Below are 19,497 nucleotides of genomic sequence, written 5' to 3'. Positions count from 1 at the left end.
AACTAGCTGATAAAACAAAGCAATATTCACAATCTGTTTTTTATTTCAAACCTTGCGAAAGAGAAATATAAAAATGCCCTGCAGTATAGTCAGCCTTCTGCTCCTGAACCATGTATAATGAAACCATGAACACATGTGTAATCAACTCCTACGGTGGGAAGGACAGAAGATAAAGGAGGGGAGGGGGATGAAATACAGTGGCACCAAGAGGTAAAAGTACATTTTGCTACCAGATTCTTACACCAATTAGACACCTTTTGGAAAACAGCCTTTTGTTCAGAAATGACCTTCCCAAGGACAATGTTAGCTGGCAGAGTTAACTCAAGGTGGTATGATGGGTCTGTTCTCATTCAGCAAAGTGAATCATAGCACGTAGCAGATGAAGACCAGCTATACCTTTGAAATGTCAAATTAATTCATCACCAAAAAGACACAAGAGAGAAATAAGTTAAACAAACTACCACCGAAAACCCACCAAAAAGATCAATTTTAAAAATATATCCCGAGAAGAAAAATATATGAGACACCACTCAGTGAAATGTGTTTGATTTTCTTATTTAATGTTTTTTCATCATAAAAAAATCAACACTAGAAAATATTCTGAGAGGTTCAGGGCATCCTCTTCTGTAAAGCGATGGATCTGAAAATTATAGATGTTCACCAATGTCAGTTGTTTCTTGGCTTTTTTTCACTTTTCTTAGAAAAGAAGAAATACTGATGTAATCCATATTTTGGGGGGGAAACAATTCAGAAACCCCCAAACTAAACCAAGTGTTACAAAATGCACTATGTCCTCACAAGCAAATTAAATCCTAAGTATAACTCGGTTAAAGGAAAAGCAGTATCTTTCAATATTAAATATTTTTAAAATCCAGGTTTACAGAAGGTGCTTATTCATTTATCAAAGAATAAGGATTTACAATGACAAGCTTCCTAATGTAAAAGTATTTGACTTATGGAAACTTGTTTGAAGCAAAGCTACTCAAGAATAAATCTATTAAAGAAAATGAGGTTCACCTACAGGTTTAGAGCCAACTTACCTCTTTTTGCTTTTGATGTCAAGTAGTGCATAAAAAGAGAAAAAAAATGTATGTTTAACTGATTCTGTGTCATTACATAACGGCTTATTCCATAAATACCTACTCAGAGTAAGCAACTAATCTATACTTGTTTTTTTTAAGGACATATGAATGGAGGCGGAGCCGTGACTGTGGGCTGCCAGAAACCGGTGTGCAAGGTAAGCTAAACAGCATCCTCCCTGTGACATCTGTGCCAGTCTTGGGTGCCATTTGACCAGAGTACCAGGGATGGTACTCCCTCCTACTCTAAACTTGTAATTTCAGATCTTACCATCTAAGCTGATCATCGATTGATTCTATTTGGAGTCAGATATACCCTTATGTGTGATGAAGAATTGGAAGGCAAGGCCCAGTTTGGAGCAAAAAACAGACTAGATGAACAGCATCGGAGCAGCAAAAAAGTACTTCACGTGAGGAAAGTTTATCCCTTCAACTAAAAAAAGCAACAATTTCATATCCACTAAAAGTAGGTTTAGCTAAAATGACAGTCCTGTTTCTAAACCAGTATCCTGCAAAATAAACACACACATTTTCATACAAATCAATGCAAATATTTGAAATTAGAGTTGTTTCCTTTAACTATTTTAAGAGTAACAATCTGATCAGTCCGTTTCTTGAGAACCTTCACTGACTAATGCCATTACCTGAGCAGTCCCCCTGAAGGAGATCTGATTTATGGTCTGGACACATGAAAGTGACATAACCTATACACCAAAAAAGAAAAAGGAAATCTCCAGAGTCCAGTAATGAGCAAAACGGAAACGAACTTGGCTTTTACATGTACAGTTCCTAAAAACTTTGGATTTGTGATGTGGAGAGCATATTAATGACTGTTTCTTTTTGGCTGAGAGGTGACAATTAAAGGACCATAAAATTAAGAGTTATATGACATCTTTATGACTTTACTTTTTTTTAGAGTAAACAAGAGAAAGGAATAAAGTCAACTGTTTTGTGTTTTTCCTTTTTCCTCTCATACCTTTCAAGCACAATACACTGAGGAAACTGCCAAGAAAACCAAAGAAGCATCAATAGATGGTGGAAGAGAGGGGTGTGTAGAAGAAGGGACATACTGTTGCACAAAAGGAAAGCCAGGGTGGCTGGATGCTCCATTGTCATGTAATGATACCACCCACGGTCAATCTTTTCTGGTCGGTGAGCTGTACAAGTTTAATTACTAGGTCACTGTAAGTAGTCTGGGTGCAAGTGCTATGGAACTACCTTTTCACTACTTCATTTCAAGCAAGTGTAGTCTTCCCATGAGCATTACATCTACCCATTATTTGCACCATGCTCCCAGCAGAATTCAGGCTGCCCCTTCAGACGCTGACCAACTTGCCCAGAGCTCAGGAGAGCCACTGAAGCCAGTGTGAGCACGTGGAAAGGTCTGTTCCCCAGCTATTTATTAATGCCTCCAGAGAGTTTGGTGATGGGCACCAAAGAAACATATCTGTATTAAATCAGTGGCCTCCATATCATGTGTAATAATCTAGGTATGCTTTTAGAAATTGAGTCCCATCAGTTTTGGGAAGGAAATCAAAGCATTAGCACACTGCAAGAATTCAGTGTGGGACACTGCTCTTTTCTGCCTTGTACAGTCAGTTCATAACACATAGACACTTCAGACTGTCAAACAAAAAAAGGTTGTTCTGTTTATTAAGATGATGGGAATATTCCTTTTTCTTGTTGGAAAGTGTACTACTTGTACTGAAATATTTTATTTTATTTTTTTTTTCTTTTTTTTTTTTTTTTTAAATTTTTTTTTTTTTTAACATTTATTTATTTTTGAGACAGAGAGAGACAGAGCATGAACAGGGGAGGGGCAGAGAGAGAGGGAGACACAGAATCTGAAACAGGCTCCAGGCTCTGAGCTGTCAGCACAGAGCCCGATGCGGGGCTCGAACTCACAGACCGTGAGATCATGACCTGAGCCGAAGTCGGGCGCTTAACCGACCAAGCCACCCAGGCGCCCCTGTACTGAAATATTTTAATGTTTTTACTTGCAAGTCTATTTAGAAACATGGTTGTACACAAGCTCCAGTCCCGATCATGAAGGGAATAATGTGTACTCATAGAATCAGAGTCTCCAGAGTTGGGAGAAGCTCTGTCCATATATCATTATGAATGTAAAGGAGAGTCTACTGTTGTTAACCTCAAGATTGGCTTCACTGGAGACCCAATGTGGCTTTTTCTTATGTTTTCCTTAGAGTTCTTTGTAGATATAAAGCATCCCTTTGAAAGCTGAAGTTTGGATTTAACATCCCGGGAAATGTTTATAATCAGAGGGGTTTTGTTTTAAAATAACAGAGGTTGTTAAGTAGTTGCAGTGAGGGCAAACAGTAGAATACAATAGACTAGTGCCAACAGACAGGATTAAATAGTGGAAGCATAGCAAAGAAGAGGCTGATGGCTATTCTCCCCTGGAATCCAATGAAGGGGAGGTCCCAGCTGCCCAACAGAACAGAATACTAAAACTCTTCTTTTGCATAAGGAGCTTTGGGATATGAAGGCAAGGTGATGCCAGTGCTAGACAGTTGTAGCACCTGCTACCCACAAAGGATACCCAAGATACTAAAGGTTAGGTGCTGTAGGTAACTGACGTCAGGTTGGCAGAATAAAGGCTGTTCCCTGACTTGAGTTGGGAGCATGCACAGGTAGATCATAGAGAACGTGAGCAATTTTTAAATTCAGTATTTGAACTAGTTGGTCCTTTAGTGGCAGAGGCTGGTCAATTCACTGAGTCGGAAGCAGGATCTCTAATCTAGAAACTTATCCTAGAGGTATACGTCTCCTTGATGTTTTCTATCTGCCTATTGATATTTTTTAGTGAGCTAGAAAGTGTCATTTGGGCAGAATCAGAAGAGGAAGGCAGTTATTGCCTGGAATGTCCTGTGTCTTTTGTGTGTCCCAGCCCATCTATGCCCCTCCATTATCCTTCTGAACTTAGCCAGTTTATGGAGGCCTCTATCTTTTTTTTTTTCTTTTTTTAATGTTTACTTATTTTTGAGAGAGAGAGAGAGAGAGAGAGAGAGAGAGGGAGAGAGATGGAATGGGGGAGGGGCAGAGAGACAGAGGGAGACACAGAATCCAAAGCAGGCTCCAGGTTCTGAGTTATCTGCACAGAGCCTGACATGGGGTTCGAACTCACAAATCGCGAGCTCATGACCTAAGCTGAAGTGGAACGCTCAACCGACTGAGCCACCCAGGCGCCCCTGGAGGCCTCCATCTTTAGCACCAATGGCTGGACTCTAGTGGACACAAGTATGACCCTGACCACTTTTGCCCTGAATATGCAATAATTAGGGATATCAAAAAACTATATTTTCTTTCACTTAATGGATATATTGGGAAAGATTTTCATTTTTTCCTTGAAGAATTTAACAAGAAAATTTCAATTTCCGTGGGTTTAAAACTACATACTTATACTAAGATAGTCAACATGGAATAAAAAATATTGTCTAATCTAATATGTACATTCCTGCCACAATGTTGTTTTCCTGTGGATCCCTTCAGTAAATTTTTTATCACTGCTAATTTTGCTTACAATGCTCAGATTTTAAATATGGCATCTTTCAAGAAAATTTAAGCTCTGGATAGTATACCTCACAGAGGAGGGAGTAGGAAACAAAAACAAAAATAAAAATAAATTAAAATCCTCTGGTCGTCAGATGTTCCATTAAATACTGCATTATTTATTGAGTGGCTTTAGTACACACCATGAAATTATTTATTTAGTATTGTCTTTATCTTCTCTGTTATCCTGGACAAAAGGAAAATACAGGAGACCCACCTGGAAAGAGTTTTTTTGTGTGTTTTCAGTCTATATATGGTGTCATTAAATTCTGTCATTTAAAACTAGCAGGATGCATTATAAACATTTTCAATGTACTCCCTACTTAAATAAAATGGACTTTTTACAAGCTTGAATATACAAATTTTAGAAAAATTCAGTTGTGTTATTATTTTAAGAATATTTAAGACATATGGTTTCTTAGGATATACCTAAACAATATGAATTAAATTATAATACTGACAAAGATGCCTAGTAACAAATAAAGGAGAAGTATAAAGAAGAGTATACAAACACTTAATATGTACCTATCTAAAAGAGCATTGCCACCAATCAGGGACAAACAAAGCAGAATAAATCTGCAACAAAAAACATTTGGCCCAATATCTCATTTTTAAATTTATTTAGAGAGAGGGGGGAGGGGCAGAAGAAGAGGCAGAGTGAATTATCAAGCAGGCTCCATGCTTAGCATGGAGCCCAACACGGGGCTCCAAACCCACAACCCTGGGATCATGACTTCAGCTGAAATCAAGAGTTAGATGCTCAACTGACTGAGGCATCCAGGTGTCCCCTAGCATTTCATTTTAAAAGAAAACCTAAATATGTACCATCTTAAGTCTTATTTTAAAATTAGATGTTAGTGAGTAAAACTGAAGTTTCTGTGCAGAAATTATATGTAGTTAAAACTGTTGGTAAGTAAGAAGGCCTAGAACTACACTGTTCAATAAAGTACTACCAGCCAAATCTGGCTATTGAGCACTTGAAATATGGCTAATTCAAACTGCAATGTATTCTAAGTACAAAATATAGGCTGAATTTCAAGGACCAAGAAGAACAGAACATAAGATATCTCACTAATATTTGCTTCTATTGACTGCATGTTGCAATGATAATAATATAGACACATTGTGTTAAATAAAACATATTGCTAAAATTAAGTTCACGTGTTTCTTTTTACTTTTTCTCATATGGCTACTAGATTAAAATTACACATCTAGTTCACACTATCTTACTATTGAATAGCTCTGGTCTAGGAGGTGAAACATCTGATGACTCCCATTTTATTGAATAGCAAGAAATATTTCTATTCTACACATGAAAACATTTTTAAGATTTTGTAAAGGGTTCAAGTATATCTTCCTTCTCCTCATTAACATCTGGTTAAAAATAAACAAAAAGATGAATATTGATATAAAGGAAGCCAAGATATATTAAGTGAAAAAAATAGCATGCATAACAATGTTTGTGGTTGTGCCAATGTTAATACATACATATATAATATATGCTTATGATTATATATGTACGTATTTATAGATATTCTCTTGTACATATAGAGAATGTTTCTGGAAGGACATGAGATGGAGGCTGGGAGAGAGCTACCTTCTATTTTATATTCTTTCGTACATTTTGAACTTTGGACCATCATTATCTATTGAAAATATACTTAAAAACTATTTTAAAAACATATAAAAAGGTGTAAGAGTAAAAAATAAGGAAAGCCTACATATTTATATGCAATCTTTTACTCTGTACTACTTGGATTCATAAACTTTGCCTCTAAAGTGGATATTTTCTTATAATTGCCTTGATTTTTAAGTACCCATATATAAAAACAACCAAATACAGGAACTTCAAGATTTTACATATATATATATATATATATATATATATATATATATATATATATATATCACATTGTCTGAATTAAAACAAGAGAAGTGAAGACCCCACTTGAAAAGTTCCCAAATACAACTGTTATGCAGATTTTATTCTATTACCTACATTAAATCACATCTGAAATACACTATTTCTAATCTACACATCAGAAGAACTACATGTATAGATGATAAACCACAATAAAGCCAAATATTTTGAGATACCGTAGAAAATTTGGACTGATTATCAATTATCCACCAAACTGAGGGCCAACTATGTGCCACAAACAGTGCAAGATCTTGAAGAGTAAAAGATCAAGGAACAGGGTTCCTGCCCAAAATCTTATAGATTCATAGAGGAATCTGATTTAAGACACTGTGTCCATGCCACCTGTAGTGAGGCAGAGAGGAAGAGGAAGGCAATTCTATCTAGTGGATACAAGGGATCAGAAAAGTCTTCATAAGTTGTATACATTTATGTACCCAATGGTAAAACTGGTGTATAGGATACATATAGGTTAAACACTTTGTAAGAGAAAATAAGAAAGGGGAAAAAGCTTAAAATTCTAAGATATTTTTATACGAAACTCGTTATCTAGACAAAAATCAAAACATTCAGCTAAATTAGAGAATACACAGGTATTTCTCTAACCAAACCAAATATAGAGCTATTGGGAAAAATAAGCTACATTGTTCAGTTTTCAATCGGGTATTTTTCAATTTTCAACTGGAATTTAATGAAGAGACACATCTCTCAGATGACATTCTTTTTTTTTCTTCCCTCAGATGGCATTCTTAACATTGCATATTCCAACTCAAGATCATTCATTCTATAGTAAAAGATTTCCTATAAAAATGGAATTGCTCCTTGAAAGAAATACTGAAAAGAAATGTGAGGGTGTCAGACATTTCCACTGTAAAATGAATCATGACTAACCCAGAAAAATAAAAATACTCCTGCAACATACATGATACACTGAAATTTAGAAATCTGAACCAATTTCTAATTGCATATTACATTGGGGCAAGACAGAAACATGTATTTTTCGACATGTGGTTGGTAACTTTCTGAATTGATATTTTTTGTTAAATATTTATTTTTGAGAGAGAGAGCGAGTGGGGGAAGGGCAGAGAGAGATGCAGAGAAGAGAATCCCAAGCAGGCTTTGCACTGTCAGTACAGAGCCTGATATGGGGCTCAGACTCACCAACTGTGACATCATGACCTGAACCGAGATCAAGAGTCAGACACTTAACTGACTGAGCCACCCAGGCGCCCCTGGATTGATATTTTTGATTTAACTTCTGTTTTGTCAGATTCAAAGTAAGGGCAACATGGACCAGCATCAGAAAACACCCAAGCTTTCATCTGTAAAGAAGAACTCTATAGAAGCTATGTTAAGAGAAAATACAAGCCCAAAAGATTACAAGTTTCTTTTTTTTTTTAATTTTTTAAATGTTTATTTATTTTTGAGAAAGAAAGAGAGAAACAGAGTGTGAGCAGAGGAGGGGCAGAGAGAGAGAGGGACACAGATTCCGAAGCAGGCTGCAGGCTCCCAGCTGTCAGCACAGAGCCCTACTCGGGGCTCAAACTCATGAACTGGGAGATCATGACTGAAAGGGCGGGCCTACGCCGGCCAACTCCATCTTGTTCTGTGTCCTTCACCTTGACCACACCTCCTCCCCTTGAGTAACCCCCCCCTCACCTGCCTAACTCGGACCCTTCCCCAGCCAATCGGCTGAGGCCACAGCCATTACCTCACCAACTGCCCCTAGGCCCCAATAAAACCTTTGTCCTTTTGAAACTGGCTCTGTCTCCCTGGTATCTCACCGCTGTGTCGGTGCAGGTAGGGGATTGAGCTCGAGCTAGCTCGAATAAAGGCTCTTTTGCTTTTACATCGGACTCGGCTCCCTAGTGGTCTTTGGGGATCACGAATTCTGGGCATAACAATGACCTGAGCTGAAGTTGGACGCTCAACCGACTGAGCCACCCAGGCGCCCCAAGGTTACAAGTTTCAACAGAATGCTGTTCACTCTGGCTATTTCAAGAATTAAATCCTGTTGGGGGCGGGAAGCATACTGATATGGGGAAAGGGAACTCACAAAAATGGAGAAGCCTCTAAGGGAAAAAATAAGCTTTAGGAAACAAAAAAAAAACCACCACTGAGGCTGTTTGTTAGTTCAGGAAGTCAGTTCAAATAGCATTCATTGAGCTCCTTCTACCTACAAAATGTGGGAGGATGAAGGAGACAGGCTGTTAAAGTAGGCTGTGGGTACACAGGACATACCAGCTGTCGGGTATGGTTGGACTTCTCTACTTTCAGACACATGTCAACATTCACACTGCTCCAGTTTTGACTTCCAGTCTCTACCACCTCTCATCTGCAAATTTCAGACACTGTATCTGCTTCTTTACCTTAGGTGTTGGCACATCCAATCCATTCTCCACCTTTTACCAGGGCAATCGTATATAATGAAAACCTGTTCTTATTCTTAAAACAGTCATCTCTGCCAATGGAATAAAGTCCACTCTCACTAACCTGGCCGTCTGTTTTCAAGTCCTTGCTTGTCTTTCCAGTGTCATTTCCCATCACTCCTCAGTCCTGCTGCAACTTCTAGTTCCCAACCTTATGGCCTTTGTATTGGTCGACCTCCTTTCCTAGGAGGCTCTGCTCATTACCCACACCTGCATCCCTGTCATCTGCCCATCAACATCCAGCCACCTTTCACGACCAGTGCTTGCATTTCTTTTGGGGGAATGTTGCTAAACACGCAAAGCCCTCTGTTTATTCTGGGAAAACCTATTAACACCGTTACTTATTTGCCTACCTACCTCCCCTACAGACTATGCGTTTCTTGAAGCACAGGGATGGTGTTTCACTTACGTAACATATTATGTCAAGAGCCAAGAAAAGCGCCTGACACCTAATGGTAGCTCAATACATTTTGTTACATTCTGATGAATGAGTGAGCGAGCAAATGAGTTAAGAAATATGGTTTTGGTACATGCTTAAGAGCATAAACTGCAATATAAAAGACAGACAAATAAATGTTTGAATGCAGTGAAGTTTTCACTAATGAACATGTTCGTGTCTATTGTTGACTATACATCTGAAAGGGTGATTGCGTATCTAAGGTTAACACATTTCTGTGAGCTGCTTTAAACATGGGTAAAATCTAAAACATCATACAAAATGTTCACATTTCACAAGAATACCATTCTCTCACACGAGTTCAGTAATGGTGTCAGAGAGAGGGAGAGAAAGAGAGAAGTGTGGAGGGACAGAGGGAAGTGAAATGATACGGGAAAGCAAAACATCCAAAAGAGAAAGCTCCTAAACAGAAAATGCAGCACGAAGAGCAAACTGCTTAGGCTGTTACTTCAAGAAGAGAGTTCCAACTTGCTTTTATAAGTTTGAAATTTCTTGTTTATCCTGTTGCAATATTGTAATTTATAAGAAAGATTTATTTGGTCTTTGTCCATAGTTCCAGATTCACAGCTCTCAAAAAAAACAAAAAACAAAAAACAAAAACACCCTTGGAATTTCCTAAGTGTTGGGAGTGACAATGGTGTCCCCAGTTATGTTAATAAAGTGACTTTTGGACTCTGCCTAAGGATGGCGGCTGGTTACCAGGAGAATCAAGAGAACTTGCCATGTGATTGGAGGTTTGGAACTTTCAGTCCTACCAGGCCCAACCTCAGGGGAGGGGAGGGGGCTGGAGGCTGAATCAATCACCAATGGCCAATGATTTAATCAACTGTGCCTGTGTAATGATGCCTCCAAAAAACCCCAAAAGGACTGAACTGGTGAATGCCCAAGGAGATTTGGGGACAGCAGTGTGCTCTGGGAGAAAACATGGAACTCCCAGTTCCTTTGCCATACCTTGCTCTATGCCTCTCTTCCATCTGGCTGTTCCTGATTTAGATCCTTTTACAATAAATTGGTAATCTAGTAAGTAACATATTTCTCTGAGTTCTGTGAGCTGCTCTAGCAAATTAATGAACCTGAGGAGGGGGTCATGGGAACTCTGATTCATAGCCAGTTGGTCAGAAATATAGGTAACAACTTAATTTATGATTGGTATCTGAAGCCAAAGTGGGAGTCATTGGAACCCCTAATCTATAGCCGGTTAGTTAGCAGCACAAGTAATAATCTGGCCTTTCAACTGGTGTCTGGAAGCAGGGAGCAGCAGTTTTGTGGGACCGTGGAATGCAGTGTTATTTCTGGATACACAGTGTCAGAATTCAGTTGAATCCAAGCACACCCTGATGGTGTCTGAGAATTGCTGGTTGGTATGGGGAAGCCTCCACACAGACACAGATACACACATTGCAACTGGGTTTCAGGAACCTAATTTACCTGTGCAAATCATGCAGTCAAGTCTTCACTGCAGAAATAGCAACTCTTACCTATACGTTACACGGATTTCTTTCACATATTCTGGTAGACTGATTGTTAAGTATTGATGAAATAGTAAGATGTTATTATTGTTATTATTATTATTATATAAATAATATACAACCATTTATATTATAAATAATATAAAACAACTAATGATTTTACAAAGATGTGCCACCTGCTGCCTGATTGTAAACTCGTTGATGACAACAGAGTCCCTCTGGATTCAAATTCATCAAGGATGGTAGCCATATGTGTGAGGACACTACATTTTGTATGCCATGATAAGGACAAAGTCATCAACAAGAAAGTCAACAAGCTAAGGACAGAAACTCTGGAATTTCAGGGGATGAGGCAGCACAAACAGCCGAAATCAGAAGCAAAGGCCAAAATTTCCTCCAAAAGGTTATATTAATGTTGAAAATTAATTAGTACAAAACAATCTATTAATTTTGAAAATCAGCACCCCATCCTAGAGTTGATTCTCCAGAAACTGAGAAATTGTAGTTTGAAGAAGATGGTTTTCTCCTGACCATCTCAAAGAAATAAAATCTATTTGAAAATATACCTTATATATGGTAAAAAATATTTTATGTTTTGTGTTTTAAATTTTTAAATGAGATTTATATCTGTCATAATTCCTCAACAAAAGGCTTCAAAACAAATTAAACTCTTTGTATGTCTACTGAAATGATTTAATTTAATTACTTCAATGGTCCTCAATAGAAAACCCACTTATTAGAATAATAATAATCACCTACAACAACCTATTAAAAACACATTTCAGAAAACTTATCAAAAAACATTCTAATAAGTTAACAGGGAATTGTCCTTTTAAAATGATGTACATATATTGTTACTAGCTAGTAAATTTTATAATTATCAGTAACTTATAGTAAACTCACAAATAAAAAAGACTAATAAAATCTATTATTTCCCATGGGTTTAAAATACTTCTTACAGAGAACACTGGACTGGATATATATGGTATATTTTCCCTTTCTCAGCTTATTGAACATATTTTATATAGTAAAACCATTATAAATAATACTTAATATGTCTTACCCAATGCAGTTCAGCCTAGGAAAAATAATATACAGTGTCAATAACCCTAATATATTTTTTGAAGCTACAATTTGGTGTAGGTAATTAGTCACTTTTTATAGTAATTGATTTAACCAAAACTTTTTAAAAAATGTTGCTGGGTTGCTCTAAAAATTGATTAAGAACTAATCTGGTTGGGCCCGTGGTATATAAAACTGAAAATTCCTTAGGCTATGATAACAGCTTTACTCCCTCCCCTCTTCCATTATTTTAACTTCAAATAAATGGTTAAAAATGTAAGGTTTATCAATATATAGTAAGTTGTGATTAAAATGATTTTCTGGCCTAGTGATGATTCTGAATGCCACATTATTTACATCTCTAATCTTGTATAAAATAATAATTTCTAAGACCAATGGCATTTTCTGGTTATTTGAAACTCAAGCGTTTGAGAAAACAATGCTACTCTCATTCATGTAGGCTCACTAGCCTTAGAGTTGCAAGATGGGTACAGTGTGCAAAAAGAACTAGAAACATTCAGAATGTGTGGAAAAGGGAAAAATATTTTGTGAGACTCTTAGTACACTGATCTATCCCCTTTGACAGCAACATCAAAACGGAGCAAAAAACATAAAGATGTTCATCATTGTAACCCAGTGATCTCACTTGAGAAAAAAACGAAACCGATGAGAAGTTGAATGCATGAGGGTATTTCTAGCAGCACTGCAGAAAATAACAAAGAAAGAAAAAACACCCCAGCAGTTAACAGGAGAAGTAGAGATTAAAGGAATAAAATCTGAAATAAAATTTATGATACAACCTTTAAAAATAAAAATAGTCGAGGTAGTGGCATAGAAAAGTTTACAATGTAATGTTAATGGTTTCAACAATGTAATGACAATGATGTAAACACACATTAATGTAAATAAGGATCAAATGATCATACACAAAATGAAAACAGTTATTGTTAATATTTATTAATTTTTAATAAAATACTGATAGGTCACTTTTTAATTCAAATACAATAGGGTTCTTAATTAATCATAGGATTTCTTTCCTAAGTTCTAATAGATAGTGCTACTAAATCCACTTGGAACACTAAAACAACTTGAAGTGTTTTATTCAAGTTAGATGTCCTGATGAATCACAACCGTTTTGGTGATTTACAGATACTTCAAGGTACCTTCCAAAGGGGTCTGAAATATTAGGAAATGAGCTATGAAAGTAAGAATGCCTGGCAGAGTTGTAGGTTTTTGTTTGTTGTTTTTGTTTTGTTTTGTTTTGTTTTTTGGCATACATTTTGGCTGTTATGCTCTCCCAACTCGTTATCATCACCCATTTGCTCAAACATTCTTAGAATGTTGATTATGTGCTATAAATTTCCACACCACACCTTTTCATCCCAATCAGTAGGCTGATTCGTGAATCAGATGAGGATATTATTACAGATCCAAAGGCAGAGTTTCCAAAAAGGAATTAAGATAAACATCAAGTAAATGAGGTAGGTGAGACAACTAAAGTGAATTAAAAAAAAAAAAATTCTGTGGCAAACTCAAAGGCTATAGTAGGGTCCAGAAGATAACAAAAATGGGTGCAGCAGGCTGGGTATCAGTACTCGGGAGTAAGGGGGCTGTGGAAAAGTGCATAAAAGCAGCAGCCAGTACGAGGCTCTGACAGGTTATTGACACGCATGGACGCTGACCTCGGGCTGTCAGATATTCAGAATCTTTCAAGGGAGGCCAGAAATAATAGATGCTCGTGTTGACAACTAACTTGAATTAGTTTTAATTTTTCATTCCCTGTGACAACCAACCATTATGCTGCCTTTGGGCTTATTTTGTTTCACGGACTTCCTGTATGACACCTTTGACCTATAATTAGCATGCAGGGATTTCTCAGAGGGCTGAACTCTATTTGCCAGAAGTCACATAGGAAGCTCTTCATAGGAAAAATTTTTTATAAAGAAAAAGAAAAATGCAAAACAGTGAAGCTAAAAATAAAATGTGAGCATATTGGTAAGCATAAATCAATAAGGGCTTGCAAACTACAAGAATATTACATTAAGATTTAATGTTCCAGAGGAGCAAAATCTTGGCGGATTTTACTTCTATTTTCTCTATAGTGATTGAAGAGACATTCTGAGTCACTACAAAAGGAGATTAGCCCCAAAGGCTTTTTATAAAGATAGCTCCCTTGACTGAAACTACCTTAAAAAATATCAGAACAAAATGACAAAATTTGATCAAGATGGAATCGCTATGAGCTACCACGCTGCAGATAGGACCCGGGGGGTGTGCCCTGCATTACGCCTGTTGCTAGGTTCCCTTGACCTATCCCATTCCTTCCAACTCTCATTTTCCATCATTGGCTGTTAAAAGGAAGTCCTTGGAGACTCCTAAGGAATGCTCGTCTGGCCGAGTCAAGGAGGAAACAGGACGCTAGGCGTAAAGGCATTTTTATGTTAGCTGCAGGAATTTACCTGTGGTCCAAGTTGGACTCCATGGATGGGTGGACATGAGTGGTTGGGAGGAAGGGGGAGTGGTCTACTCAGCTAATCATCTGCATCACATGCACCCAAGGAAAAAATGTTTACCTGGTGGAGCCACGGTTAACCTTTTTTCCTTGCTGAGCCGGTGCCCTTGGATGAATTCATTCATGGAAGGGGGGCCCTTCAGAAGAAATGATTCTGTGGAGGTGGGATCAGGGGGAACTCTTAATAAATTCTGTAGGTAGGTAGCCCCTGAAGTCCTGGGACGGCTCTGATCACAAAGGGAAGGTGAAAATTGTCTTGCAGGAGATCCAAGAAAATACATATAGGAAACAAAAAAGTTTTACTTTAATTACCTTTCAAAGCCTCACCAGTGACAACATTATTTACATTGGCATTTAATTTTTTTTAAACATGTAAGTCAAGATTTTTGCTTATTGCTTAGTTTCCATACCAGGATACAACCCTATTTGGAAACTGTACTGGATACTGGAAAAGAAATTTATTATCGTTAGTCAGTTTGAACCGCAAATAGAAAATATTTATATAATTTGATACTTTACTGAAAATTCCTAAAATACAAATTTTACCATTAACTGAAAATACAGGGTAAGTAATTCAACACCCAGGACTCTGTAAAAAGGTCACCAAATCAAGCCACTAATAACCTTGCAAATGATTTCTTTGAGCAACATTCACATATGAAATGAAAAGGCACAACAACCTGCTTTTAAGAAAAAGAGTACACACTATCAATTCCATTTACCTAAATATAGACATCTCCTTTGAGTCAGTTGTCAGATTTGGTAATGTGGACAAGCTTCCCTAAAAGAACATATTCATATCCTTGCCCCATTAAAGAGAAGCTGGTAACTAGCACCATTACCAGAGGTACAATGACTTTTAAATGTCACGTAAAACGCAGCTTCATTCTTAATATCCACCTTTTGTCTATCAATTTTTAGGTTGGAGGTAAGGGAGAGGCAAATTTATGCATACAAAGAACAGCAAAAATGTTGACAGATACTCAAAAATTATATTACGGTTAATCAAGACGTGGGGCATGGGGGACAGAAAGGAACAAATAAACACGATTATCAAAAGGATTTGATTTGGAAAAGCCAAGCAAGGCCCATTTATACACCCACTCCCAGTTTTTCTCTTCCTTCCCTTCCTCCATCCTCCACAAGAAGAGCACATTAACTTTTGCAGTTAACTAAAAATCTGGCCTCTGCACCATACTATGAAGATCGCTGCATGCATACCTTTTCCTCTGAGTGCCACTGCTGACCCGAATGTTGGGTGTCTGTGGGCCCTGACTATGCAGGAGGTAAGTGTCTATGGTGGGCACGGTGACTGATGCCTCCCCACTTACTTTAGGGCTGCCGATCTTGCTCTTTCCAAGTTTGCCTTTGCTGCGTCGGGACTGCTCATGGTCAAACTCTAAGTCCTCCAGCCGCTGGGTCAGGGCGAGTTTTTGCTGGATAGCCATTCGTAACAAAGTGTTTAGAGTCTTCTTCTCATCCTCTGCGGCTGCTAACTGTCTCTGCATCTCATCCAACTGTGTGACATACTCATCGCATCTAGAACCCAAACAAAAAAGTGGTCAGGAGAAAATCTTGGGGACACTAAATGTGGAACTTGAGTTGAGAATTTCACTGGAATTTAGATTTAGAACACTGGTCTTCCCTGAGCACAATGGAGGTAACCTATTACAGTGGAAAACTGGAGAAGGTTCAAGAACTGATGGTTCTTCTATACCATGGAGTGCATACGGGGACACTCTTAATGGATGACATCTTAAATCCCAGTGACAGAGTTATTATGGAGGCTGCTCCATGGTGGCAGAAGAGTGAACTGTAACATTTCAGGTAATGTTCACAGCATCTTAGATGTGTTACAATAGCTTCTTCTACTGTGTAACATGATCTTCTTCAAAGGAACGTGACAGGTTTATCATAGACTAGGCTTGTAGCATGCAAAGGAATAATAGTGTTTATAAAGAAAACATTTCCTCCTTTATCTGTATTTATAGGTTTTACTTTGAGTCCCCATTGCAGCTGCACTGTTTTCAATATGGCAGATTTGCCTGAATTAGAAACCTGAATATTTTCAAAGATTTCTTAACCAGAAGATAAAGCAATAGATGTCAAAGAAAATCAAGATTTGCATAGGGTTTGATACAGATATAGCAGGCTGTCGGGAACATCTTTCTTCGGCTTTGATACTTGTGCTGTAGCCAAAAGATAAGCTCAGTGATCTTTTTTCCCCAACAAAAGTAAAATCTAAGCACACAAACATTTGGAAGGGAGGCTTGATCACACAATTTTCAGTTTTTTTTTCTGAGTTTACTTACCCACTAACATAATAACAACAAATACTCTTCATGCACCAGCTGAGAGTTAATGACTTGATGGAGATATCCAAAATGTGCCGTGCAAACTTTGAAATTAAGATAAGCCTTGCAGCATTTAAAGAAAAAACAGACTCTAGGTGAAAGAACTTGAGATGCAGGTGGGTCCCATTTTTGTTAAACTTAAATGTCAAGAAGCATAGTAGGGATACCAAAAGAAATATTGCGTCTTAGTAAAATACGAGGTGGGTTTAACATCCTGGATTTAATTGGTCAGATAACAATATTTTTTTTTTTAACGTTTTATTTATTTTTGAGACAGAGAGAGACAGAGCATGAACGGGGGAGGGGCAGAGAGAGAGGGAGACACAGAATCGGAAGCAGGCTCCAGGTTCTGAGCCATCAGCCCAGAGCCCGACGCGGGGCTGGAACTCACGGACCGCGAGATCGTGACCTGAGCTGAAGTCGGCCGCTTAACCGACTGACCACCCAGGCGCCCCGGTCAGATAACAATATTTTTAAAAATACTATGGAGCAAGGCAGTTACTATACCTAAAAAAAACAAAACAAAACAAAACAAAAAAACAAATTTCTGGTTATTTAAGCCAGATTAAGACTATAAATGTCCCATTAAAAATATTTTGATTTCTGTTTAAAAGAGGAAATATATATATTTTAATTCTACATGTAATGCTGATTTCTTTCATCAAAGAGGGGAGCACTGTGTACCATCCCCATTCTCTATGCTGCCCCCCACGGTGGCCAGAGGTGTATAAATATATCCACTCTATTCCTCAAACTCTCCCAGGATCAGACCCAGAGGTCAGTTCATTCAGGTCTTCTGCATCTCTGTGGTTCACCAAGCACTCAGCCCTCTAACAGCCATCACCAAGAGAGTCAATCACAAAGTATGAGCTTGAAACTTTTCTCTCCTCATATGCAAGAAAGCCAGACAGATTCCAGGGCTCCTATAAAACCCAGGATTTGTTTTGTTTTGTTTTTTATACTTATATCAGCTACATATAAGTTATCTACTAAATCTGCAAATAAACCCATAGTTATGCTTTATGAATTTTGTACCACGTGTGTATTATATAAGATACATGACTGCTTTTGTTTTGGCACTGAATTGTGACAGTAAAAAGGGGATGGCGACACTATTGAAAATCTCAAGATTTTGAAACCTTTGAATCCATACATGCTTAATCACTTCAAGTTTAAACACAAAGCACTTCATAATGAAACCGGTGGGGAGAGGTAGTCACTAATATTTATCTAGTTAATTAGCATGGCAATGTGAAAAACTTGGTGATAAATACAATTACATTTTAGAAATTATAATTTAGGAGCGCCTGGATGGGTCAGTTGGTTGAGCGTCTGACTCTTGATTTCAGCTCAAGTCATGATCTCACAGTTCATGAGATGAAGACCCACGTTGAGCTCTGTGTTGACAGTGTGGTGCCTGCTTAAGATTGTCTCATTCTCTCTCTGTCTCTCTCTCTCTCTGTCTCTCTCTCTCTCTCTCTCTCTGTCTCTCTCTCTCTCCCTGCCCCACTTCCCCATTCATGCTCTCTCTCACAAAAAAAAATTATAATTTAATTCATAGTGTATTAAAGTCCAAATAATTAGCTGATATAATGAGTACTTATATTCATCATGACCATGTCTTTCTCATGCAATACTTACTAATGATAAGCACTTTTATGTCACAGAAATAAATTTCAGTGGTGATAATACAATATTTAGCAATTTTAAGAAAAACATTTCCTCCCCATTATCGGAGGCTTTTTTGGGGGGGGTGGTCCTAATTCTTTTTGGCACATAAGCTCTAGGAAAAAATATCTATTAATTTAAAAATACTTCTATGTAAACGAATTGCTTGATCCAGTGTGTCCAGTAGAGGGCTCTGGAAAACAGCACACAACATTTTGCCTTAGACAGGTCAGAGTGGAATCTCAAGTATTTTCTTCACCCCTCACCCTCTTAGATGGCACACCAAGAGGTGTGCATGTGAATGTGAATTTTAAAGTCTTTCTCCCAAGCACCCCACCTCATCTTGGAAGAAAAAACTGTTACCTTGTTGCAAACATTGCTCTCAGGGATGAGAAAGTTGCTGCATCTTCTTTCAAAGCCTTCAGTTCATTTCTAAGCTTCGTCATAGTTTCAGTCACCATTGCTTTCTCATTTTCATATTTGTTCTTGAGATTAGCTAGAGCCACCTCAGCTGTCTGAAGCAGAAAAATCACAACGCTTAGGATTTTCGTATCAGGAAAACCTATCATACAGATTTTTCCATGCTGGGTCTAGGACTTTCTTTCATAAATGGAAAGTGAAATTGGTTTGGTTAATTTTATATAAACATATATATGTACTTGGACGGACATAAGGCAGTTTTTCTTTAAAATCCATAACATGGTTAAATCACCCTGGAAGCCAGCTGTGAACCAGAGTATCAGAAGCTAAGGAAATGATCGTAGTTCAGAAAATATTTTAATGCAGATTCCTGAGTCTGCAATTTTTCAGACAGAAAGGGAGCTAAAATTAAACTTTATACAAGAAGGATTTTATCAAGGAGAAGGCAGTAAAGAAGCACAGCTTCCAAATGAAATACAACAGAATGCGGGACGCCTGGGTGGCTCTGTCAGTAAAATGTCCGGCTTCAGCTCAGGTCATGATCTCACGGATCGTGAGT

General features: G+C 37.8%; 1 protein-coding gene across 5 annotated transcripts in view; it reads right to left on the bottom strand.

The window, feature by feature from the left end:
- BICD1 (BICD cargo adaptor 1) overlaps positions 1-19,497 on the bottom strand; it is a 252,906-nt gene that overhangs the window by 21,694 nt on the left and 211,715 nt on the right. For 3 of the 5 annotated variants that reach the window (XM_060657977.3, XM_060657981.3, XM_060657978.3), the window contains exons 6-7: positions 18,882-19,033; positions 15,828-16,035 (exon numbers count right to left, since the gene is read on the bottom strand). In XM_060657977.3, the coding sequence (XP_060513960.1) occupies positions 15,828-16,035; positions 18,882-19,033 (360 nt within the window). Of the gene's footprint in view, positions 1-14,557; positions 14,752-15,717; positions 16,036-18,881; positions 19,034-19,497 lie in introns of those variants that run through there. The other 2 variants (XM_060657982.3, XM_060657979.3) reach the window with 2 other exon arrangements.

This window comes from Panthera onca, chromosome B4 (assembly GCF_046562875.1).
Source record: "Panthera onca isolate mPanOnc1 chromosome B4, mPanOnc1 haplotype 2, whole genome shotgun sequence".
Taxonomy (NCBI): Eukaryota; Metazoa; Chordata; class Mammalia; order Carnivora; family Felidae; genus Panthera; species Panthera onca.
The sequence above is the reverse complement of the archived record's forward strand: the minus strand, read 5'-3'. Positions and strand labels throughout refer to the sequence as shown.